The sequence below is a fragment of the Lemur catta genome, chromosome 7 (assembly GCF_020740605.2).
Source record: "Lemur catta isolate mLemCat1 chromosome 7, mLemCat1.pri, whole genome shotgun sequence".
Taxonomy (NCBI): Eukaryota; Metazoa; Chordata; class Mammalia; order Primates; family Lemuridae; genus Lemur; species Lemur catta.
Window position 1 is genome coordinate 93,636,010 of NC_059134.1, and position 26,965 is coordinate 93,662,974.

Genomic DNA, 26,965 nt, shown 5'->3' on the forward strand with positions numbered 1-26,965 from the left:
TGACCAGAAGCCTACTGGCACTACAGAAACAGGAAGTGCTAGGATTCTTAGAGCAGTAATTGAAGTCAGTCCTTTTATGGCTACCTTTAATAAACTTCTTAAGCACCTCTTACATGTCAGGCACTGTGCTGGTTGCCTTTTCGCCTCTCTTGACAAAGAGGAAGAACAGAGTCCCAGGTTCCTGACGTGGGCCATTAAGTGAGACAAGATATTCCAAAACCAGGAATTTAGGAGCTGTTAATCCAGAATTGGTCTCAAACACATGGACATATTAACAACCTCTCTACTTTATCTACCTTTCACATTCAGCCAAGTGTCCCTCTATTCCCCATCCCTAGCTCCTAGTAACTGCCTACTACCCTACATACCCCATACCTTTCCTCCCTTACTATGTTTTATTCCTCTGCAATAAAAAGACTTGATTTTGTATACCCTTCCTTGATGACATTTCCCTTTCTTTGAAATTAGACTACATTAAATCCCTGTACCATACAAAGAAGTATTTGATCATCTATACTTTTGAAAAACTTCATGTATGTCAGTCTTGCCTCAACACTAATATTGTATACTCCAGTGGGCAGAGACACTTCTTTTGTATTCTCCATTAGTGCCTAGCACAGTGCTGAAAAAACTGTAACCATTCAACTAACAATTATTGACTGAGTGACTGTCTAAAGCATCCTCCCAAAATAAGTAGTACATTATGTGCACAATCCATATTCCTACCCTTGTTAGAAGCTTATGTCAGAGAAATTTCAGTTGCTTCAACAGAGAATGGTAATGCAGAGCAATATGCTGTTTGGATCCACAGGCATATTCCGGGAGTTGGTGATTACGCTAGATTTGACCTTTACAAAATTACAGAAAGAAGTCCCTAATAAATCAAGATAGATGCACACATAGCCATACATGGAACATGTGGTGGGCGATCAACTACACCCACTCTGTTTCTTCCACGAAAGAGTTGGCTGGGATGCCAATCCGAGTATGGAGAGGCCTTCCTTCCATAAATAATTCTTCTTCCCAACCCCAAGGTGAATGTCCATCTGGAAGGCCATTCAAAGAATCTTTACTGAGCAACTAATGTGCTGTCCAGAAACAACATATATCTCTAAAACAAAATACTTGGAACTTTCCTTAACATACATACATATATATTGGGGGGGGGTCCAAGCTGCAGTGTTCCAAAAGATAAGGATTAAAAGGTGAATACAGTTGCCCAAATGAGTAACACAATCAGCAGTCAACATAATAATCTGTACCAAGCAGGGTTCTCTTATTCCTAGGCACTCTGGGACATTTTCTTGTCTCACAGTAACTTGCCCTGCACATACAATCCTTCAAAAAGGTCAAAATGCAGGACAGAGAAAGTTAATGGTTCTATTTCCTCATGCCTCTCTAACCTATCTACGTTGTCCTTTCAAGGCTAAAGCCAGAGCCTTAGGCTTAGCCAGAAATAGAGCTGGCACAACCAACTGACTCATACTGCTAGCCCTAGCCTATCTCTGCCACCAGAGCAAGATTTTCCAAGAAAATGCAATGGGGAGATCAGAACCAGATGAGTGGGTCCCAGATACTCCAGATACAGCCATAGTATCTATAGGACCAACGGAAGAGATATAAGGAGAAAAGCAAAGGACGCAGGAGAAGATAGGAAAGCAACTGCTTACCTCCTGAGTGAATCTTCCTCAGAGCTTTCCTCAGGCATATCCTGATGTAAGGCCTCCTGTGATACAGTTCCAGATCTGCTGGACTGGGTGTAAACTCTTTCCCAGTGGCCTGTGTCTTGGTTAAAGGCCACCCCCACAGTCCTCTCCTCCTGTGGGCTAGCAGAGCTGCTCAACTCCAGCCTGCTGGAGCTGGGCGTTTGGCCCTCAGTCCGCTCGAGAGGTGGCAACTGACTGCCGCTCGATGGCACACCCTCAAAGGTACTAGGGACCTGCCAGGAGGAGCTAGCCTCACCAGAGGAGTAGTTAGGTGTGGTTCTTTCCCAGCGCAAGGTATCGTTGTTGAAGGTCAGGAGATTGTGACAAGCACGGCAGCGATTCAGGTGCCCACGGGACAGATTGGAGTTGTTCTCACTGCTGTGTGGGGTAGGCTGGTGGGAAGGGCCTGGCCTTTCAGATTCAATGTTATTGTTGAGCATTTCCTGGGCCTGTTGGCTCTGGGGAGCTTCCCCACTCAGGCTCTGATCCAGCTCCTGAAGCCGGTCATACTCCAAAAAGAAGCGTCTCAAGTCACATTGAAGCTCATGGCGAATGCTGCCTGAGTTGTTTTGGCTGGAGCCATTCCCTCCATCTGACTCAGTTGCCAACCCTGATGCTGGAAAACCCCTCCCTTCTGTGGCTGAAGTGTACACAGATGCCTGAGAGCCACCTTCCTGCTGTCTCAGCACCGACAGCAAACTCACCGAAGAGGCACTGGTCCTGGGTGGGGGCATGGATTCCGCCTCAGAGCGAGAGTTCAAACTGAGTACTGTCCGGGTCCACTCGGATCCTGTCAGCCCGGGAGCTATTTCTCGGTGATACCTAGAAGGGTGGCTAGATAGAGGGCCTCCCAAAGAACGACGGGTGGGACCCAGACTGAGGTTGCGGAGCGTGTTGCCGGCTGTGCTGCTCTGGACTGTACTGAAGGCAGACGGCCGGTTCAGGAGGCCCTGGTCCTGCTGCGTTGATGAGGCCTGCTCCGGGGGATGGAAGGGCTCGGTCTGTACAAAAGAAAAGGAAGGGGTAGTAGCTCTGGCAGAAGCAGGGGAGACACTGTCCTGGTGTGGCAAGAGGGAAGGAACTCGAGTGCCAGAGCAGCGGCTGCACAGGCACAGGATCCCAAGGTGCTGGCAGCACTCAGCTGTGGGGTAACTGACCCGCTGTCGGAGCCTGATGTAAGCGGAAGTCCTGGGGCGCTCCGTGGAGGGCTGAGGGGGAGGCGGTGGGGGTGAGGGGGTAGCAGAATCTTGCACTGCGCTTTGCTCTCCCACCTGGATGCCAGAGGAGCGGGAGGACAGCATGTGCAGGAAATTGTGGAGGAGAGGCGTCCGGCGAACTGGCTGTGATTGCAGGAGGGCACGCTGACGGTAGTGGGGTAATTCTGTTCCATCTATGGGGATTTCTGGTTCATCATCACCCTGCAATGTGGACCAGCATGAAGCAGGGGGTAGAGCAAAGCAGTTAGGTAGAATTTCCATGTAAATCATGAAAAACTAGTGATAGTCATCCAAGGAAAACAACATTCATAGACAGGCAACAACTCTCTACCCCTGAGGCACTGAGAACTGGCTTCAGATTCAGAATCATCATATGGTATTAAATTATTCCCTTCCAATTAGCAACAAATCTGAATGAGTACAGCTGGCAAACCAATTCTCTTACAAGAGGCATCTTCATGACATGGAGGCAGTGATGGGAAGCAAAATGTCAACCAGCCAGAGGCATATGAGTGACAAGCTATCTAACACTGCCTACTGATGACAAGGGTTACTTCCAATGAGGCAATCACTTGATGGTTTCAGAATTGACTCTCCTGTCAAGATTATAGCTGTAACTTTGAATACACAGTCCGAAGCTAGTTTTAAATCTTAACTGGAAAGAAAGACAGGTATTGATAATTAAAATCCAATATAATCAGAATTAGAGCACTAATTTAGAAAATAACTCACAGTTTAGCTGGAACTGGATCTGCTGGACTAGCTTACCTGCTGATTAGATGGGTTAACAATTGCTGTGAGTAAGTAGTGTCCAAGTGGATCAAATCTCACCAGACTGAAATTATAGAAGAAACAGACAAGAGACACACATAAAGGGATTACGTTAACTGAGAGGAAGAAACTTGTGTTCTAATTTACAGCAATCAGTACTGTTAATTGTGGGATTACCCAGACATCCACTTCATGCTAGACTGAAAACTTTCAAAGAGATTAAAATAATAAGGCTCAATACTTCTTGCCAAAGTAAAGAAATATGTATCACAAAAATAATAATTTCACTTGAAAACCACCTAGATTTCCAAACCATGAAGCAGCTACATTAAACACACATTTGCTAAAATCTAAGAGCCCATTCTACCAGTAAAACATACAATGCTCCCATATTCTGCCACAGATTCAGTTCTTCTGTCACACAGCAGCTACACTGGCAAGAAGCATGATTCTGGTGACAATGAATAGTGCCAGCATCAAGTGACATAGCTGAAAGTAGAAAATTAGCCTATATTCAATTGCAATACCAAGAGGACCAAAGAAGGACAATGCATCAACTTTAATTTAGGTAATATTTGTTTTGATTTTCAGGGCTAAATAAATATCAATGAGCTGATTTGATACGTGCTTACATCTCCATGTTCCAGTGTGATTAACACAGACAACAAAGGATGAGCAATTACCCACCAAGCTGTCTAAAATACCATCCAAACTTCTCACGTTTACCCAAAGAAGGGCTATCCCAAACGCAGTTAGCTTTGAACCTAAAAAAGATTCTAATGACCCGGGGCTACAGAGACCAGACAATAAGGCCAATAAGGGACAGCTGAAATGAACAAAATGAATCGCTTCCCAGCTGATTAGCCAGCTGCTTAAAAAGTAGGAGGAGCCATGGAGGTTAACAATGTGCCATGAGCAGGGAAACAATCTGTCTTCTGAGGTGACAGCAGATGTAAATGTTCTCTATCATGTCAGTCCTGTGTCAGACACTGCTGGTGGGGTAGAGTACTCACCGGACCCGTTCCATCTCACTAGCTGTCTTCACTGCAGCAAAGGGCTCCCGTCGGCTCCAATCCCAGAAGTGGATCTCATTGGCAGTGGCAATCAGCAGGAGCTGAGCCGTGGGGTGGAAAGCCAGGGAGGCAATGGCATTGTTGCTATCTGTGAACCAGCTTTCACTGCCACCCTATGAATGAACCAATCCCAAATATTCTCAGGTTACAAGTTGCCAGCAGACTGGGAAGTCAACTTCATGAAAGGTCCATTGAAGGCAAAATGACTACTTATGCGGCCTACTTTAAATATGTCCTCTGTAAAATGATGTAGAAAATCAGCGATCTGGCAATGCCACTAATTTATCAGAAAAACATTACCGTCAGCTCAATTCTTCAAGTCACTTACAATCCCCAAGCAATGAGCATATGCACAGTTCCTATTTCTAAAACCTACGAAAACTAAAGCTTGGTGCACAACATGGTGCAGAACAACCCACTAGCCAGTCAACAAGAAACAAAGCATCTTGCTTTGCCAATCATAATCAGAGTACAGGACAATCTTTGCTCTAAGACAATAGAAATCCATCCTGAACACATCCTAGAGCCTCCTGTACTATGTTACAATGGGCAGATGGAAGAATAAATACAGTGTTCATCTTAGAATGGAAGACTATGAACCAGACTTCCTGTCAATTAAGGGGGCAATGACTACCACATAGTCAGAGGTAGTCAGTCCTAAGAACCTAGCTAGGCTTTCTCCCAGAGTTAACCCAGAGGTAAGCCAGTCTCTGCATTTAGAATACCAAAGAAAAGGGTAACCTAAGGAAATACTTACATGTAAATCCCAAATCCTAACCTCACCATCTAGGCAGCCGGAAGCAATAAGGCCTGAGATGGTAGGATGAAAAGTGACACACCATGGAGTGCGGCGGTGTCCTATCAGAGAGTGAACACACTTGCCGGTCTTCACCTCCGTAATATAGATATTATGATTCACATGGGTAGAGGCCAAGAGAGTCCTAGGAAATCCAAGAGTAGAAGTGAATTCAGAAGCACATGGGAGGGTAACCAATTTTATCAGCTTTGGACAACAGAAAATCGTTACTAGTGCCCAACTCAGCATGAAAGAAACTAAGCCTTGTGCATAAGGCAGCATATCTACAAACAAAAGAAATATTCTGATCTTCAAAAGCTTTTGGCTTCTCTACACTGTCCCCAAATGACAGACATCACCTTCAGAAAATACTTTTTCCAGCTTGGAAAACCATCATGTCATTGTTGGCCAATATCACAGGCAAAGGATTGTTATTGAGAAACTTTCCTCAATGTGCATAGTTTCCTTTGCTTATTTCTATTATTTTTCTGGTTATTGCTGCTTATCTACTTTTTTCCCTTTCTGACACACTGCGAAAGCTCTATTCATACAGTACTTCAAAGAACCTTTAGGGACTGACTTGGAAAATCAAGCTAAGCAAAATATACAGAAAGCAATGCTATCACAAATCTTAAGATTAAGTTATAGATAAGTACTAGGTACCTGTCTGGGCTGAAGGCCAGCAAGAAGGTAGAGCGTGGACTATCCGGTAGTTCTACTCTCTAGGAGACCAAAAAAAAAAAGTTAAAATACATTATTTGTAAACTATGGCTCACCCTATCTCAAAAGCACATGAAGCATTCCAGATTAGTATTCACAGTGCAGGCTTAAAAGTTGGAGACAATGATCAAGCTACAAATTGAGAGATAAATCGAAATTACCTTCAGGAAAAATGTCTAGCTCTAAAAGAAAAAGCTATTTCTAACCTATAAATTCTTCCAAATTTATAACCAACTCCGTAGGTCAGATATGTCAATTCTCCCACACAAGATAAGTACATCCCAATTCTCTGCCATTAACCCATTCCCAGGTCCCATTCTACCATCATCGCTACGAATCCTATGTCAAAAATACTCATTTATCTTACCTTGCCCTCCCATTTCATCCACCGGGTTTTATCTTCCACCAGTTCCTGCAGAAGCCGCTGAGCTCCCATGGCTCGAGTGCCCCGTTCTCGGCCCCAGAGTATCCGGACCGCATTCTTCTCTGGGACAACCTTCATGGCGCTCAGTAGCCACTGTCACACCAGGTCCAGGAAATGAAGGAGCAAGTAATAGCTCCACACACTGAAGCAGCTAAAACGAGGCCATTCAGGTCCTGGTAAGTTGTCGTCATGTAAATCTAAGGAATGGAGAATAATGTCAAAGACTGTCTATTCTGAAACCAGAGAAGCTTCCCATTACAAATCCAATGCTAGCTCAAAGAGGAAAGTATTCTTTTCCTATTTAATGACACTCTCAGAAAAGACCCTTCTCCCAGAATTTTTTTTCCAAAAATATTTTATACTCTCATATCCTCCATAGCTCAACCTTATACCTAAAGAACAGATCATTCTCTAGAGCAGTTATTCTGCTGTTATTCTTTTATCAGGCATAAAGCACTTTTGCTACTAATAAAAAGACCTAAAAATTTGCCCTCCCCTTCTATGCTTCCCTAGTGACTGCATCCCTCTTATTCCTTGGGCAGCCTCCAAACCAAAGGACAGGTAACCAATTTTAAAAGGGTATTACTTGAGGTATAGTTCTTATGTACAGCAGCTTCAATTCAATCTCCTACCTAAAAGCAAGTGCATAATGACTATTTGGGAGTACCATACTCGCTCTCTTTTTCTCTTCTCCTCTAAAGTTCCAGAGACTTCAAAGAACAGAGAAGGGAAAAGATGAAAATAAAAAAAAAAATCAGGGCCGGGCGCGGTGGCTCACGCCTGTAATCCTAGCTCTGGGAGGCCGAGGCGGGTGGATCGCTCGAGGTCAGGAGTTCGAGACCAGCCTGAGCAAGAGTGAGACCCCGTCTCTACTAAAAATAGAAAGAAATTATCTGGCCAACTAAAAATATATATACAAAAAAATTAGCCGGGCATGGTGGCTCATGCCTGTAGTCTCAGCTACTCGGGAGGCTGAGGCAGTAGGATCGCTTAAGCCCAGGAGTTTGAGGTTGCTGTGAGCTAGGCTGACGCCACGGCACTCACTCTAGCCCGGGTAACAAAGTGAGACTCTGTCTCAAAAAAAAAAATCAGGTCCTTTTTCTCATCTACCACAAGGCAAAAGGCCTTCATCACAAAATTAAAAGGCAGAAAACTTCATCATAAAATTAAAATTCTGGCCGGGTGCAGTGGCTCACACCTATAATCCTAGCACTCTGGGAGGCCGAGGTGGGAGGATTGTTTGAGCTCAGGAGTTCGAGACCAGCCTGAGCAAGAGCGAGACCCCATCTCTACTAAAAAAATAGAAAGAACTTATATGGAAAACCAAAAATATGTATAGAAAAAATTAGCCGGGCATGGTGGCACATGCCTGCAGTCCCAGCTACTTGGGAGGCTGAGGCAGGAGGATTGCTTGAGCCCAGGAGTTTGAGGTTGCTGTGAGTTAGACTGACGACACGGCACTCTAGCCTGGACAAGAGAGACTCTGTCTAAAAAATAAATAAATAAAAATTAAAATTAAAAAAAAAAAAGAAAGAAAGAAAGAAATGATTTGGACAGCTAAAAATATATAGGGAGAAAAAAATTAACCGGGCATGGTGGCACATGCCTGTAGTACCAGCTACTTGGGAGGCTGAGGCAGAACGATTGCCTAAGCCCAAGAATTTGAGGTTGCTGTGAGCGAGGCTGATGCCACGGCACTCTAGCCTGGGCAATAGAGTGAGACTCTGTCTCAAAAAAAAAAAAAAAATCAAAATTCTACTAAAATGTCAACTAGCAGAAAATATACACATGCGCAACATTTAAAGAATAAATTGTGGTTCTTCTATACAATGGAATATGTGTCCCAATAAAATGGCATTTCAAAAGAATCTATAAGTATGTACAATGTTATTAATTGTAGCATTTGCTCTATCTATCTCCATGGATAGAGATATGGCTACATACAGGTTGTTTCTTATTGTTTTTGGCAGGCATCAAGACATTAACCCTGCATATTTCATTATGCATCTCCTAGGAAGAAGGACATTCCGCTTCATAACCACAATACCATTATCATACCAATTATCATCTAATACTCAGTTCTCATTCGAATTTCAATTGTCCAGAAAATGTCTTTAATGGTTGGTGGGTTTTTTTTTTTTAAACAATCCAAAATCCAATCAAGACTCAAGCAACAAATTTGGATTTTATCTCCCTTTAGTCTCCTCTATTCTAGAATGGCCTCCAAGTTTTGTTTTGTTTATTTATTTATTTACAACAGTACCTTTTTAAAAAGACCAGGACAGTTGACTTGTCTTATATCCTAGACTTATTTGATTGCCTTATAGTGCCATTTAACTTGCCTCTCTATCCCTTACATTTCCTATAAACAGTAGGTTAGGTATAAAATCTTGATTACATTAATATTTAGTTGAAATGGTTTTGGTGGGAATGCTTCACAGTTGATGCTATCTAAGTACCTCATGATCGAGTGCATCGGGTAATGCACATTCTCAGACTGTCCCACCATCAGTGATCATTTGGTGAAATATGATCACTTGGTTGAGAATGTTAACAGTCAGACCTTTCCCCCTACTTTTTTCTTTTAAGAGAAGGGGTATCACTTTGTCACCAAGGCTGGAGCACAGTGGCATGATCATAGCTCACTGCAGCTTTCAACTCCTGGGCTCAACCCATCCTTCCACCTCAGCCTCCCTAGTAGCTAGGACTAGAGGAGCAAGCCACCGGACTCTGCCAGACCTCTCTTTATAAAGGTACACCTCCCCCTTTACAATTAGCAATCTGTAGCTAATATTGGGCACCGTGTGAATATCCTGTTTTTCCTCAATTTTTTACTTAATGGTTTAGCATTCACTGATGATTCTTATACTTTTTAAACCAGGGGAGCACTGAAAATGTTGATTTTCTAATTCTATCATTTCCATATTTATTAGCTAGCTGGCTTTCTTCTCTAAAGAATAAATTTCCCTTAATAACTGAGGCAGAGTAAATGCGTAATTTTTTCCCTTTAATTACTAGTTCTTTCTTATTTGTAATAGCAAAAACAGGGGACAACCCAAGTGTCCATCTAGAGGGGACTGGATAACTAATCCATGGCAAAGAAGATTCTCTGGGTACTGATAAGATGTCCAAGATATATTGCTGAGAGGGTAAAAAAATAAGGTACAGGCCAGGCGCGGTGGCTCACGCCTGTAATCCTAGCACTCTGGGAGGCCAAGGTGGGAGGATCGCTTGAGGTCGGGAGTTAGAGACCAGCCTGAGCAAGAGCGAGACCCTGTCTCTACTAAAAATAGAAAGAAATGATTTGGACAGCCAAAAAAAAAAAATATATCTATATCTATACATATGGAAAAAATTAGCCGGGCATGGTGGCACATGCCTGTAGTCCCAGCTACTCGGGAGGCTGAGGCAGTAGGATTGCTTGAACCCAGGAGTTTGAGGTTGCTGTGAGCTAGGCTGATGCCACGGCACTCTAGCCCAGGCAACAGAGCAAGATTGTCTCAAAAAAAAAAAAAAAAAAAAAAAACAAGGTACAAAACAATATATATAATAATGCTGCTGCCTTTGAAAAAGAGAAAAAAATTAATGGTTATCCACTGGGGACTAGAGGGACTTGATGAACAAAGACAAAATGTAGAAATAAGACTTCTCAGTGTTTCCTTAATTTATACTAATTTTTGAAATAGGTAAATGTATTATCTACTCAAAAATTATTTTTAAAATATTAAATGATGTGAAAAAATACATGTTAAGTGAAAAAAGCAGAATACAAAATTATATATGCAGTATGATCCCAAATTTATTTTTAAAAATATCTTAGAGAAAAACGACACAAAAGAAATATAAAAAACACTAACCATGACTGCTTTGGGGTGGTGACATTATAGGTGATTTAATAATTTTAAAAGGTAGTTTTCTATTTTTCTTTCTGCTTTTTAAATTTAAAAAGTAATAATTATTGCAAAAAGTCAAACAATAATTGGCTATTTACATTTCACAAAAGGCTGCAATCAAAAGAGTGTACCACCAAATGCATCCAAATACAGACAGAAGTAAAAACATTTATAGACTACGCTGAAGGAGTTTCCTCCCTGGAGTATTGAAATGTAAAAATCAGAAAAATTCAACAGTAAGAAAACACCCAAGTTACTAGTTCAATACAACACAGAGTTCCCTAAGGAGTGATGAAGGAACAAATTCTAGCCTGTATCCTCAATCCTCAAGATATAGCTCTCATCACTCATCGGTGCACGACATAAATATGTACACATTAAAAATAGTGCTACAGCGGCCAGGCACGGTGGCTCATGCCTATAATTCTAGCACTCTGGGAGGCCGAGGCGGGAGGATTGCTTGAGGTCAGGAGTTTGAGACCAGCCTGAGCAAGAGTGAGACCTTGTCTCTTACTAAAAAGAAACAAAAAGAAAATTATATAATTCCATAAAAAAGAAAAAAAAATAGTGCTACAGGGCAACTTCCTGAATAGACTAAGGATAAAGTAACTGGACAAGAATAATCTCCTTGGAGACCTTGACAACTCATGGAATAGGACTAAAAGTCTAGAAGTGAGCCTGGGATTGCCCTTTGGTCAAAGTGCCACATAGGTGAATAATTACTAACCAGGAAGGTGCCTGAAATACAGTTCCTATTAGTTCATCTTACCTCTCTACAGAGTCTGCAATTCTTTTACCTAATAGAGAGAAGTTCAGAAGAAACATTTTGAGGGTCCTTTGTCCCAACAATGCAACATAAAAGTACTTTCAAAGAGATACATTTAAACCATTTATAATCTTACAATATGTGGTGGAAACAGAAGCAATATAATCCCTGAAAAAAAAAAACCTGAACTTCTGGCTCCTGGAACTGAAGAGGAAGAAGAAAATTCAGGTCACAAACACTGTATGATTCAGAAAACTGAGATACAATCTTAAATTCCCATAGGAATCGAAGAGGAAAGAGCACCTACAAATACTAGTATCAAGACAACTAAAAAAAACTAATGCTCAGGATTACCAAAGAACTTGTCTATCAATTCCCAGGGACCTAAACACACTGAAAATTCAAGCAAGAGAAAGTTTGACTGATGGGAAGAAGTCAGAAGGACTAAAACAATTGCACAATCTCTCTTTTGTCTGAAGAAAAATATTTGCTGTTGCTTCAAAAGGATAAGGGACTTCTCTCTTGATGTGCTTTTTTTTTTTCTTTTCTTTTTTGAGACAGAGTCTCGTTCTGACGCCTGGGCTAGAGTACCATGGCGTCAGCCTACCTCATAGGAACCTCAAACTCCTTGGCTCAAATGATCCTCTTGCCTCAGCCTCCTGAGTAGCTGGGACTATAGGTGCACGCCACCATGTCTGGCTAATTTTTCTGTTTTTAGTAGAGACAGGATCTTGCTCTTGCTCAGGCTGGTCTTGAACTCCTGACCTCAAGCTATCCTCCCACCTCAGCCTCCCAGAGTGCTAGGATTACAGGTGTGAGCCACCCCGAGCCTGGCCCTTGATATGCTCTTAACAGCCACCTGAAAAGAGATTTTACTGTGTTCCCCATAAAGAACAAAAAGAGCTAAGTCAAATTGAAGTTAGGCCTATTGCCAAGGAGGAAGTGCCAGTCAATTGTGTTTTTCATTCCTCTTTTTAAATAGTAAGAAGAAATAAGTTTCCTAATCTGTCCTTTCAAGCAGCAGTCCCCAAACTTTTTGGACCAGTTTCACAGAAGACAATTTTTCCACAAGGGTAGTGGGGAGGGAAATGGTTTTGGAATGATTCAAGTGCATTACATTTATTGTGCAGTCAAATCTCTCTGCTAATGATAATCTGTATTTGCAGCCACTTCCCAGTGCTAGCATCCCTGTCTTAGCTCCACCTCACATCATCAGGCATTAGAGTCTCATAAGGAGCGGGCAACCGAGATCTCCCACATGGGCAGTTTACGGTAGGGTTCAAGCTCCTATCAGAATCTAATGCTTCTGTGAGCATTTAATGCCACAGCTGATCTGACAGGAGGTGGAGCTTATGTGGTGATGCGAGTGATGGGGAGCGGCTGTAAATACAGATGAAGCTTCCCTCACTTGCTTGTTGTTCACCTCCTGCTGTGTGGCCCAGTTCCTAACAGGCTACGGACTGGTACCAGTCTGTGGTCCAGGGGCTGGGGACTGCAGCCTTAAAATAAAGCAGACTGAGATAAAGGGTACCCAGAATAGTCTTTGTGATGCCATTACAGTCACCAAAATCCATTCTCAATCACCAAAAGCCTACGTAAGCAGAAGCAAAAGGACATGACTAGGGCTAGCCATGGTGGTTCACACCTGTAATCCCAGCACTTTAGGAGGCTGAGGCAGCAGGATGATCACTTGAGGCCAGAAGTTCGAGACCAGCCTGAGCAACATACCAATATCCTTGTCTCTACAAAAAATAGAAAAATTAGCCAGGTGTGGTGGCACACACCTGTAGTCCCAGCTACTCTGGAGGCTGAGGGAGGAAGATTGCTTGAACCTCACTTGAGACCTCATTTCAGGTACAGTGAGCTATGATGATGACACTGAGCTCTAGCCTGGGCAACTGAGACTGTCTCAATTAAAAAAAAAAAAAAAGACATGACTGGGATATACACACAAGACAAATGCCAAGATTCTACCCCATTTCCACACACACAAACCCCAACCTCAACTCAACTTCACTCAAAAAGATGAGAAGACAACCACCTTTACAGATTTACACTGCTTAATTCTAGGACAGAATTATTAATATATTTAACAACTACTCATAAAAATCACCTAGAGAGTATGCCACAACCAGTGGGAAGTTAAAAGTTAGATTTACAGGTTGCAATTTGATCATCTTACGCCAGCAATTTTTACTCCACCTTCTAGCTATATGACTTTGGGCAAGTTACTTAGCCTCTTTGATACTTAGTTTACGCTCTGTAAAAGAGAATAGCAATATCTGCTTTATAGGGTTGTTGTGAAGCTCAAATAAGAAAGGAGCTGTCAAAGTGTTACTATTGTTGCTGTCATTATTACTGAATCCTCTTTGAGGTTCACTATTGCTTTCCCTCACGAAACAATAGGGCCACCTAAAACATCAGAGACCAGAGATACCACAATTCCCAAGAGTAGCAGATTTCTAAGAAACATGTCAAAAGCTGCTGCCAGACAAACAAAGTAAAAAGTACTCAGGGGAAAAATAAAGTATGTTTATGTGGCAAAAATAATGAAATACGATTTGGGCTACCTCTACGTAGGTAAAGTGAATTAAAAATCAGAATCAACAACTTAGAGCTATATCTGCAACCTGACTAATAATTCAGACCCCAAATATTCCCTTCCTATTGCATCTAGGAGTGTGATTAAGAAAACTATCAGGCCTGGAGGGTCTTTTAAAATGGAGTCCATTCTCCTTATTTATTTGAGTAATTACATCTTTCTTCCACTTCAGTATGCCCATGTAGGAAAAGTCTAAAAGTCAATCAACTATGTAATACTGACATATATTCCATAACATACATAATTTAACCCAACAATAACTCTTTTTAAAAAATCCTTCAAATACTAAATCTAAGATCATTTGTATAATTCTCCCAAATGGAAAAAATTACAAAATGTCATGCCTTAAACAAATAAAAAAGGAAAAAAAAGTCAGGCCTTTAATTAGAGGTCTAAAAGTGGCCTGGTACTCTTTAGAAATTCCATGTGGGTGGAAATACACAGGGTTTTCTTTAATTGGCAGCTTTGTGTTCATTAATACGGCTTTCCTATGGGACATTTCAGGATACTTCAAATGACACCATATAGGACCCAAGCCTAAAATATAAGCCCCATAGCCAGCAAGCATACCTGCCTGCATGTATCTCTTGCCTCTCTTTTGTTTGTTTGTTTTTCTGTTTTTTGAGACAGGGTCTTGCTCTGCTGCCCAGGCTAGAAGGCAGTTGTGTTACAATAGCTCACAGAAACTTTAAACTGTGGGCTCAACCAATCCTTCTGCCTCAGCCTCCTGAGTAACTAGGATTACAGAACACACCACCATGCCCAGCTAATTTTTGTGTATTTTCTACAGATGGGGTCTCCTATGTTGCCCAGGCTGATCTTGTACTCCTGGCCCCAAGCGATCCTCCCACTTCAGCCTCTCAAAGTGCTAGGATTATAGGTGTGAGTCACCATACGTGGCCTTGCCTGACTCTTAGACTAGACTGAACTTAGAGAGGAGGACAGGTAATTTTGAGCAAAGCATTACAATTTTAAAACTGTAAGCAAGTAACACAATCTGAAGGCAAACATACCTGGAAGCAGAAAAACTCAACTATTTATTACCTGAATTGGGTATCTACTGTGTGCAAAGGATATCCTAGGATATGCCAAAAGGTTAACTGGTTAACTCTAGATGGAGAAGTTGTAAGTAATGTTTATTTTATTTTTCTTATCCATAATTTTTAAATTAGAAACAGTATAGTATAGTCATATATACGGGCCCTATAATCAGACTGGCTGACTGGATCACAGCTACACCATTTTCTTGGTGTATGATGGTTTCTTGATATCTTGGAATGGTTACTTAACCTCACTGTACCTCACTGTACTGTTATCTAAAAGTGCCCACTATTATATAATTCCAATGCTTGTAGCAGAATAACAGCTTCATTCAGTAATGAAGAATTAGAATTAAAATGGTGATAAGGACACACAATATTTAATTCCTAAGAATAAAAAATTTAGGCTACAAAGCCCTGTAAACAATCAGACAAATTATACTTAAGACAAATTTTTCTAGGCAAAATGAAACTAAGACTGCAGAAGTCTCCAAGTGTGTTCAGATAAAACAGCTTACTGCTGTCACCTTTTTTAAAAAAATAAAACCATGATAATAGTGAAAATAATAATTAACACTTTCATAGTGCTTATCAGGTGCTAGGCATTATTCTTAGCGCTTTACATAAAGTAAAGCATGTATAATTCTCACAGGTGCCCGGGTACATGAGGCCCAGAAAGAGTAAGTCAGTTAGTGGTGAATTTAGGATTCAAACCCATGCAGTCTGCCTACGGAGTCTCGATACCTAATTACTACAGAGAACTCTCTAATGCCTCAGATAAAACCTCCTACAACTGTTTCTCTCCCACTTCATATATCAGTCTCACACATATTGGGTCCTCAATCACTGTTTCACTGCCTTACAATATCAACTGGAAATCTGCTTGCTCTATTTTTTTTTTATTTTTTATTTTCTGTAGAGACCTGGTCTTGCTCTGTCGCCCAGGCTGGAATACAGTGGCATGATCATAGATAGCTCAACGCAGCCTCGAACTCCTGGGCTCAAGTGATCCCCTCGGCTCAGTCTCCCAAGTAACTACTACTATAGGTGCACACGACCACGCCCAGCTAATTTTTGTATTTTTTGTAGAGATGGGATCTCGCTTTGTTGCCCAGGCTGGTCTTAAACTCCTGGTCTCAAGCGATCCTCCTACCATCGCCTTAGCCTCCCAAAGTGCTGGGATTACAGGCGTGAGCAACCACACTTGGGCTGCACGCTTTATTTTTTAAATGTTGATTTCCTCAGGGGCCAACAAAAGTAGATCACTAGGCAACAAATTAAAGAATGATCCTGAGGAAAAAAATGAAAAAATTCTCTCACTACTTTTTTTTTTTTTTCCTTTTTGAGACAGGGTCTCACTCTATTGCCCAGGCTAAAGTGCAGTGACATCATCATAGCACACTGCAACCTCAAACTCCTAGGCTCAAGCAATCCTCCTGCCTCAGCCTCCCGAGTAGCTGGGACTACAGGTGTGTGCCCCCACTCCCAGCTTCTCTCACTACTTTCTTTCTAGCAATTCATTTACATGGTTTGAGAAAGGGAGACTTCAAAACTTTTGACCAGAAATAACTTTGAAGTCAATAAAATAGCAAATTGGACTATATCATGAAATTTAACTACCAAGTATTTACACTACAAACCTACCAATTCCATCAAAATCAGAAAAGTTACCTATCAGGAAATAGAGACAGATGCCACAGTAAATGTACTTTTGTCCAGCAACTAGAATAGAGCATAAATCTCATATAATTCATTACATAAATACACCTGAGAACAGAAAAAAGAGAGTCTTCCTGTATAGTCTCATTCCACCCCTTTCTCATCCTCATGACAGACACACGTGTTAGTGACCTTCCTACATTGCCAGAGTTGGTCTCAAATAAGGATTCTTTATAACTACCTCAGTTTATAGTAGTTTCCCTCTTTTATATATTCTCTCCAAAGACAGTTGCCATCGTTTCCTTCCTACATATACTCAGATATGCAACTCTATACCCGTCAAGAGCTGAGAGCATATTTCTCTCCCCTTGAATTTGGGCTGAGCTTGTGACTTGCTCTGACCACAGAATGTGGCAGAAACAATGACGTGCCAGTTTCAGGCTTGGCAGCTTTCACTTTCACTCTCAGAACCCAGCCATCAGGCTGTAAGGGAATTCAGGACGTCCTGCTGGAGAAACTGAACACATGGAGGGCCCCTGGATGATAAGATACCACCTGGAGAGGGGAGGCCACATGGAAGATTATCAAGATGCCAGACAAATGAGTGAAACCCTCTTGGACCTTCTAACCTAGCACAACCATTACCAGCTGAAAGCAGACAAACAAATGACCTCCAACTTATGCCACACAGAGCAGAAGAATCATTCAAACAAGCCCTTCCCAAATTCCTAACCCACAGAATTGTGAGACATAAAAAAATCTTCATTATTTTAAGCTATGAATTTTGAGGTGGCTTTTTTATACAGCAATAGATAACTAAAACACTACCTATCTAATATCTAGTGCTGACAAATATCAAGAATTTTTTATGGAAAACCCATTATCTGCTCAACACTAAAAATAAATTTTTATGAAAATATGCAAATTAAATAAATTTAGATAACCAAAGATATCACAAAATTAATTTTTATTTTATCACATTTGTCCCCTTGTTAGGACTCTTTCTTCCTCACTAGATTATAAATTCAGCGAGTGGAAAACAACGTATCTGTCATACCTGTCACAGTTCCAGTACCTAGCACAGTGCCTCGCATAGAAGAGAATGAAAATGTGTATTTATAAATATCCAGAGTTATGAGAAGGACCCAAACCCAAAATTCTCATAAACAGCAACACCTACATTGAAAAAAGTGTAGTCAGTTACGGGATGGTGCTAATGAGTTCAAGGTCATAAATTCAATTTCTTGAGTCAAATACCTTTAAAAAGAAAAGGCTTGGTATCATTATCAACCAAATCTCAACCAGTCATTTCATAATGCACATGCCAAACATTACAAGAGGGCCAGGCAACAGACTATGCAAAGGGCAAATACATCACTACTACTAATACAGGGGAAAAAATGAAAATAAAAATACATACCTCAAAAATAGCAGCAACATTTTTAATCCTCATATTTGAAACACAACATATATAGAATAAAGTACAGAGGAAGTGGATATGGGAAGTGGAGATGGGAAAATGGAATATTATACCTTTCAAGCCTGAGAATGCTAGATGTAAAAGTTTCATCCTACTTTACTCCCTAAGAAAGCTGATCTTCCAATTTGGGGGAAAAGGAGTGTCATTCAAGTCCACAACATTGTTGTGTGATTTCATGGATAAGATAATGATAAGATCAAGAGGCAAGAAGCTTCAATAACTAATTTTTACCACTGGCTTGTTATATAATTTGGACAAACCATATTCTCATTGAATTTCGAGTTTTCTTCCATGTGTAAACAGAGTAATAATACCCTCTTTCTACCTCCAAGGAATAAAGTCCTCAGAAACTCTTAGAAGGAATGAGTTACAAAAATTCAAGGCAAGATCATTACTTTTCAAAGTAAAAGCCAAATTAGGAACCAACAATAACCAGAACACATGATAAACACAAGTTCACACAAAGAAGTCTGGCACCTACAGCTCTAAGAGAAAGAATGCAAAGGAAACTACAGTGATTATAAAGGAGAATCAGAGAGTGCAGTACCTCTAATTAATCACCTAACAAACTGAAAGCAAGTAATTCAACAGAATTAAGATCAATCAAAATTATATACAGTCCCTTTCATTATAAGAACCCAAAAGCCCAGAAATAAACAGCCAAAAGACAAAACCTGCACCTATACTGCACACATGTGACAGCATTTGATTTTTATATATAAACTCAGAATAAGACAGACCTCTATAGCCTATATCATGAATGAGTTAACAACCTTACAAAATGCTTTGAAGATACAAAGCTAAATAAATTCTAATTCATGTTATTATAATAAAAGGGGGCACAGTGAAGCATCGGCTTTTCTACAGATTTTGCTTACTAGAGCTTCCTAAAGTAACTCACAATGATACCACCTAACGTCTGAAACACAAGAAAGCTTGCACTCAAAACAAAGTGTGATCAAAACTGGAAATAGAAAGTCATAAGACCCAAATTTGAGAGTGACAATCTTCCTTACTCCCACTTACCTCAGAAGGATGAAAAAAAAGAAATGATGTTTTACTGCAAATTATTCTGGGGAAAATAGTGCACCGAGAACACAAGAACTCCTGAAAACCCGAGGAAGAACAAGGACGAAACCACTAAACCAAAAAGAAACTGAAGCTCAAGTTTTTTGGTCCCAAGCTATCAAAAGAATCAAGATCAGGAAAGCTACTCTTAAATGCACAGAAATGGCAAGGGATCATCTATTAGCAAGCAACAAAATTTGATGGAAGAAATTTCACAGAGGCAAAAACAGCTCAACCCCAGAAATGGGAACCGAAACCAGTTGCCTCAGACAAACAGGCCTAAAGACTTTGGCAATGAAATATCTTTCATCCACCAGCAATATTAGGAGGCAGAAGTAGAGGTGATTTCAAATCATGAAGGATCACATCTTTCTGTTTTCTGCACAATCATTGGGAAAAATAGAATCCAACTCCCTTCTTGGAGTACCACATTGCCCCTAATTCTTCTTGGAAACCCCTGGAGCTATAGCAACAGCATTGTTTAAAAAAAAAAAACAGCTTTGCGTATATTAACCTAGGAATCCTTACAAGCCCTAGGACAGATGAGATTACTCACTAGACAAATAAAAACAAAACCTGGAAGAGGTTAAGAAATTCATCTCCCAGCTTCACAGATGAGTCAATAGTCAAAGCAGGATTTGAATTCAGGCTTTTCCTTCAGATAGGATCAGAGCTAACTCCCAGTCCTTGGCTCAGCAGATACTGTGTTCAGTGTTCTCCAATCTCAGAGCCAGCCCAGGTCAGGCTCTTGGCTGACTAGAATAGAGAAAGAAAAATTTCCCTCAAGGCTTCAGGAAAAGAAGTCAAATTATTAAATGCAGCATTCTCATGCTAAAAGGTCCAGATGCCCCTCACCTTGCCAATCACACTTCTCAGCCAATCAATATAAGGCAGTAGATGTAAGAACCTAGTCATTTTAATCTGCACAGAAGCTGGATTCCATTTCTCCAACTTTCCTAAGAATATTTATTGAGGGGGAAGGATGCAAAAGTAATGATAAATGGCTGAGTGTTTACTAAACATACACTATGTACTCAGCACTGTGCTGGGCACAGAGCATTCTACGGTGAACAAGAGTATTCCTGCCCTCAAGAAGCTTACGTGATTATTTAGATAATTAAGTTTTAACAATACTTTCAGGTACTGATAAATGCTAGCATGAAAATATGGAAAGTGATTAAAAAAAACAAACCTACAACTTTTCACCTAGGGTGGCCAGAGAAAACCTCTCTGAGATGACATGTGAGTTAAGACCAGCATCTTGAAGTAGAAGCCTTGAGAAAAGAGGTAGGTGAAAAACATATTCCAAAGAGAAAGATCCCTAAGAGGTAAGCTAAGCATGTTCGAAGGCCAGAAATAGGGCCAACATGGCTGGAGCACAGCTAATAAGGGAGAGAGTAGAAAGATAGGTGGGTGCCAACGGACGATGATACAATTTGGATTTTATTAAGTGTAATGGGTGCTATTAGAGGACGTTAGCCAAGGAAATGACAAGATGTTGGGAATTTGGACCAGGGTTATAACATTGTAGGAGATGAGTAGTCATATTCAGGATATATTTTGGAGAAACTGCTAAAGGAATTACAGATGAATAGTATGTGGGATGTGAGAGAAAGAGAAATTAAGAGTGATTCCTAAGTTTTTGGCTCAATTCCCAAATGGATGGTGGCCCATTTATTTAGATGGGTCCCCCTATTTGTGTGTGTGTTTGGGGGTGGGTGGGGATGTGTGTAGGAGAGGACAGATTAAAGGAAGAAATCAATAGTTTAGGATCATTTTCTATTTTTCTATGAATATAAGCCTGAGAAAATATAAATAACTCAGGAGAAACTTTACATTTTTTCCTATAAATTAACAGTATAATAAATATAATCCAACATTACATCCTGTTCTTAAATAATGATATATAAGACTGAATTTGAGATAGCATTCAAAGAAAGCATCCTTACCTAAAAAATCAGAGCAGTCTTAAAGCCTCCTAAGTACATGGCAGAAAAATCCCAATATTTATTCAATTATCTACCAACTGATAAGGACAAGTTATAGAATATAACACATATATTTAAAGCAATACCTTTATCTAATAATCATTGAACATTTGCAATACACCCGAAAGTGCTAAATACTTTTTCACACCTTTTTTTTTTTTTGAGACAGGATTGTGCTCTGTCATCCAGGCTGGGGTGCAGTGATGCAATCGAATCATAGCTCATTGCAGCCTCAAGCTCCTGAGCTCAAATGATCCTCCCACCTCAGCCTCCCAAGTAGCTGGAACTACAGGTACAAGCTACTGTGCCCAACTAATTTTTTTTCATATTTTAGAGACAGGGTCTTGCTAGGTTGCCCACGCTGGTCTTGAACTCTTGGCCTTAAGCAATCCTCTCCCTTGGTCTCCCAAGTCACCGGGATTATAGGCATGAGTCACACTTTTCCACACTTTATCTTACTTACTCCTTAAAATGATACTATGAAGATAAGTACTATTATTATTTCCATTTCACAGATCAGAAAACTGGGGCTCAGAGAAGTTAAATGATTTACCTAAATGGAGGGGAGATTCAAAATCAGATCTGTTGCCAAATGAATGCTCTAACTACTACATAACACTGCTTCTATAAAACACAGGAAAAGCCGGGTATGGTAGCTTACACCTATAATCCCAGCTCTTTGAGAGGCCAAGGTGGTAGGACAATGAATCGCCGGAGCCCAGGAATTCGAGACCAGCCTGAACAGTAGCAGACCCCATCTCTACAAAAAATTTAAAAATTAGCCAGGTATGGTGGCAGGTGCCTGTAGTCCCAGCCATGTGGGAGGCTGGGGCAGGAGGACTGCTTGAGCCTAGGAGTTGAAGGCTGCAGTGACGTATGATGACACCACTACACTCTAGCCTAGGTAACAGACCCAAGACTCCTGTTTCAAAAAAAAAGAAAAAGAAAAAGAAAAATGCTCTTTTCATGTTCTCACATCTAGAAAGTCACAATTATAAAGAGTTGATTCAGGAGACAAAGAGAAAGAGGAAGAATGAATAAATCTGAATGATTTGAGTTAGAGTACAGTGACTCATGCTACAACCTTGGACAAATTCCATAACAACCATGCCTCAACCTCCCTATCTAGAAAAGGAATTATCCTCACTGGAGCTAACCATTACCTGCCTCTGAGTGGGTTGTGAATGTTAACTAATATTTGTAATATACATACATATAATCAGATGAAAGACACAAGAAAAACTATAACATTATTATTATTCCTTTGATACTAGAGCAAAGCACCAGAAATCAAGGTAAGTTATGTGCACAAAGAACACAGTGTGTGAGTACTTTCAAAAGGAACCACATAATTAGTTTTTACCTTTAATATTTTTCCTTTATTTTTAATTTAAAAAAGCAGTATATACCATGTGACCCAGCAATTGCACTCTTGGGCATTTATCCCAGAGAACAGAAAACTTACGTTCACACAAAAAAATTATACACAAATGTTAATAGCTGTTTTATTCACAGTAGTCCAAAAAACAGGAAAAATTCAGATGTCCTTTAATAAGTAAATGACTAAACAAACTATGATATATCCAAACCATGGACTGCTACTCAGCAATTAAAAAGAAGGGAATTATTGTTAATATGATTTGGATGTATCTCAAGGGAATTATGCTCAGTGAAAAAAGCCAATCCAAAAGGTTACATGCTGTATAATCCCATTTATGGCCACGTGCAGTGTCTCACGCCTGTAATCCTAGCACTCTGAGAGACAAAGACGGGAGGATCTCTTGATTTCAGGAGTTCAAGACCATCTCTGCTAAAAATAGAAAAAAAATTAGACAAGTGACTAAAAATAGAAAAAATTAGCTGGGTACGGTGGTGCACATCTATAGTCCTAGCTACTCAGGAGGCTGAGACAGGAGGATTACTTGAGCCCAGGAGTTTGAGGTTACTGTGAGCTAGGATGATACCACAGCACTCTAGCCTGGGCAACAGAGTGAGACTCTGTCTCAAAAGTAAAATAAAATAAAATAAAATTTAAAAATGCTATTTATATAACATTCTTGAAAGGACAAAGAGAGACCAGTGGTTGAAAGGGATTACAATGGGACTGGGGTAGGCCACCTACCCCATGTAGGCATTCTCCCTGGATTCTCTGGGTAAGTTTTATTGCAACTTTATCCATTACACTGTCTGATCACTATAATTTGGGGCTGGGGGTGGCTATAAGAGGGATTGGGCCAGCCATGGTGGCTCACGCCTGTATTCCTAGCACTCTGGGAAGCCGAGGAGGGAGGATCGCTCGAGGTCAGGAGTTCGAGACCAGCCTGAGCAAGAGCGAGACCTCATCCCTACTAAAAATAGAAAGAAATTATCTGGAAAACTGAAAATATATATACAGGCTGGGCGCAGTGGCTCATGCCTGTAATCCTAGCACTCTGGAAGGCCGAGGCGGGCGGATTGTTTGAGCTCAGGAGTTCGAGACCAGCCTGAGCAAAAGTGAGACCCCATCTCTACTAAAAATAAAAAAGAAATTATACGGACAGCTAAAAACATATATATATATATATATATATATATATATATATATATATATATATATATATAAAATTAGCCAGGCATGGTGGTATATGCCTGTAGTCCCAGCTACTGGGGAGGCTGAGGCAGGAGGATTGCTCAAGCCCAGGAGTTTGAGGTTGCTGTGAGCGAGGCTGACGCCACGGCACTCTAGCCCGAGCAACAGAGTGAGACTCTGTCTAAAAAAAAAAAAAGACTGTTTCAAAAAAAAAAAAAAAGAGGGCATTAGAAGTGATCCTTGTGGTGACAGAAATGTTCTGTATCTTGACTGTATCAATGTCACTACCCTGGTTGTGATAGTGTACTATAGTTTTGCAGGATGTTACCAATGGAGGAAACTGGGTTAAGGACACACAGAATCTCTCTCTTACACATACTACTGTATTATTTCTTACAATTGCATGTAAATCTACAATTATTATCAAAGTAAAAAGCTTAATTACAAAAAAAGGTAACACTCCAACCCCACACTCTTGAAATAATCTTAGAAATTTGTCTTGTACAAACGTGTATGCACATAATAATTTTTGTTTTCTGTATCAAAATAGGATCATATATAGCACATATTACCTTACAGCCTACCTTTTTTACCTATTATCAGTACACCATAGAGAGCTAAATATATATTTTTTATATATTTAATATATATAAAATATATATATATAAAAAAATATATATATATATATTTTTTTTTTTTAAGCACCAAGCAAGATGGCAGGTATATGATATTTTCTGACTAGGGCAAACCTGGCAAATATTTACCATGGTAATGTAGGACAGCTGAAGCAGCCATATTCAGTGAGTAAAAGAGAGAGAGAGAGTGCAGTACAGAATAAACATTCTAAAGACATCTGCAAAAATGCAAGGTCTTCAGCAGCTACTCTAGGATCCCATCCCCCATTTATGCCTCTTCTACGGAACTGTCCTGTGGGCCTACAAAGAAAGAAATGCTAAACGATATCTTTTCAGCAGAAAATTGCAAGAGGGGATAATTCTTCCATGTACTCAAGCCATAGCAAACAAACTTCTGAAAACGTATTCCTTCTTCAGGCAGAAATGCAAAATGTATTGTTGATCATTTTTAAAACATTAATTTGTAATATTAGCTACTACCACTTTTAAGTGCCAATGCTTTATATATATTGTATCTGTAAAGCCCCCTCCCACCCCACTCCCATTTTACAGACAAAAACCTGGCTCAATGTGGAATTAGTTGCTCTTGATCAAATAGCCAGTAAGTGACAAAGTTTGGGTTCAAAGCTATAAAACTACTGTTTTTTCCTTTATCTTGTTTTTCTATATGATCACATGTGAACAGAAAAAAATTTAATACATTTAACACGTATGTTTAGGCACAAGTTATTTTCTAAATACGTCTGCTGTCCTTAGTTCAACTTTTTTTTTTTTTTTTTTTTTTTTTGAGACAGAGTCTCACTCTGTTGCCAGGGCAAGTACGTGGCATCAGGCTAGCTCACAGCAACCTCCCTGGGCTCAAGCAATCCTCCTGCCTCAGCCTCCCGAGTAGCTGGAACTACAGGCGTGTACCACCACGCCCGGCTAATTTTTTTCTATTTTTAGTAGAGACGGGGGTCTCACTCTTGTTCAGGCTGGTCTCAAACTCCTGAGCTCAAGCTATCCTCCTCCTGCCTCGGCCTCCCAGAGTGCTTGGATTACAGGCGTGAGCCACCACCCCTGGCCATTTCAATTTTTGTTTTCCATTTAGCATATTTTTGGACACTATGTGCCAAGCCCTAGTGTAGGTGACAGGTTAAAAAAACAAACAAGCAGAAAAGGCCTCCAACCTCAAAGAACATTTCGGTCTAGTGAGGAGACTGCAACTTCAATATACATTACCTGTAACTATGGTACCGAAATGTGGCAAATGTTACCCTCAAGGAAGTATAAAACAGTATGGTTTGAAAAATCCAGCTATCTTCCCAAAAGCAAAAGATAATCTCCCACATCAGCTTCTCTACAATGGTTCCAGTTTCAATTCTGCTGATATTCTTTTTTCTTTTTTTTCAAGTTCCCAGACACCATTAGGAATTTCTGCTGATATTCTATAGGCTTCAGATTCCCTTCTAGATTCCCTTCTAGATTCCTGGGTAAAAGGTCCCCAATGTCCTTCTATATAAATCACCACAGTAGACATGCTCAATAAGTATGAACAAAAGCTTGCCAGCTCATGTTGGCACAAAGCTCCTTCTCCAAAAATAATGCTGTAATTTTTGGACGTTTTAGCAATGAAAATAAAGTAACTTGTTTGGTCATATCATGGATGTAGAGAGTTAAAAGTATCTTAGACATTATTTTGAACATACAATCTTGAAAAGCTAAATTCACTTGTCCATTGTTACAAGACTCAGTAAGGGCAAGCTCTGAGACATAAATCTAGGTCTCTTAACTCATTATAAGGGGTTCCTTTCCACTGCTGCTTCTTTAAGTCCAGTAAAAATGGATTTAATGAAGTTCAAGTTTTCTCATTTCATCAATGATAGATAGATGGATCTGTGAGTAAATAATCATAGCAGTTTTAAAGACTAACTTTATCAAAAACAAACACACTAAGTACCCAGCATGAGATGTGACGGAAGCTCTCAGGCATTTGGGAGGGAAATGTCAACACACCCTAGAAAACTACCATCAACATCATCATCAGCATCTTCGCAATAGCTAGTATTTTGGGGTGTTTACTCTAAGCCAGGCACTTTACATGTTATTTTTGATCCTACAATCACTCTTGAAAGATAGGCATGATCATCCTTACTGTGCATTTGTGGCCACCAGGTTTAAAGAAATATCCCCAAATTCCACTGCTACCCAGGGGCTGAGACAGAATTCAAATTCAGAGTCCATGCTCTTTCCCCATAATACCACACTCCCTAGGTACAGAATAATTGCACTGCCTGTGTGCCTGTGACATCAAGTCACTTCAAACTTTGACATAATTTCCTGACTGGCAGTTATGAAATATAGCCATCTTTTCAATCTTTAGATTGTTCTAATTAATTTTCTTTTGTGATTTCTCAAATTAGTGGTCTTCCAGGTTTTCTTTTTTCTTTTTTAAAAGAAGCAGAACCCTGGCCGGGCGCAGTGGCTCACGCCTGTAATCCTAGCACTCTGGGAGGCCAAGGCAGGAGGATCGCTCGAGGTCAGGAGTTCGAGACCAGCCTGAGCAAGAACAAGACCCC

General features: G+C 40.4%; 1 protein-coding gene across 6 annotated transcripts in view; it reads right to left on the minus strand.

Moving 5' to 3' along the window:
- The window catches only part of AMBRA1 (autophagy and beclin 1 regulator 1), a 175,906-nt gene that overhangs the window by 134,736 nt on the left and 14,205 nt on the right, over positions 1–26,965 (minus strand). For 3 of the 6 annotated variants that reach the window (XM_045557939.1, XM_045557938.1, XM_045557937.1), the window contains exons 2-8: positions 6,651–6,904; positions 6,227–6,285; positions 5,525–5,708; positions 4,708–4,880; positions 3,692–3,758; positions 2,978–3,124; positions 1,671–2,707 (exon numbers count right to left, since the gene is read on the minus strand). In XM_045557939.1, coding sequence (XP_045413895.1) covers positions 1,671–2,707; positions 2,978–3,124; positions 3,692–3,758; positions 4,708–4,880; positions 5,525–5,708; positions 6,227–6,285; positions 6,651–6,785 — 1,802 coding nt within the window. In that variant the 5' untranslated portion in view covers positions 6,786–6,904. Of the gene's footprint in view, positions 1–1,670; positions 3,125–3,691; positions 3,759–4,707; positions 4,881–5,524; positions 5,709–6,226; positions 6,286–6,650; positions 6,905–26,965 lie in introns of all 6 variants that reach the window. The other 3 variants (XM_045557935.1, XM_045557934.1, XM_045557940.1) reach the window with 1 other exon arrangement.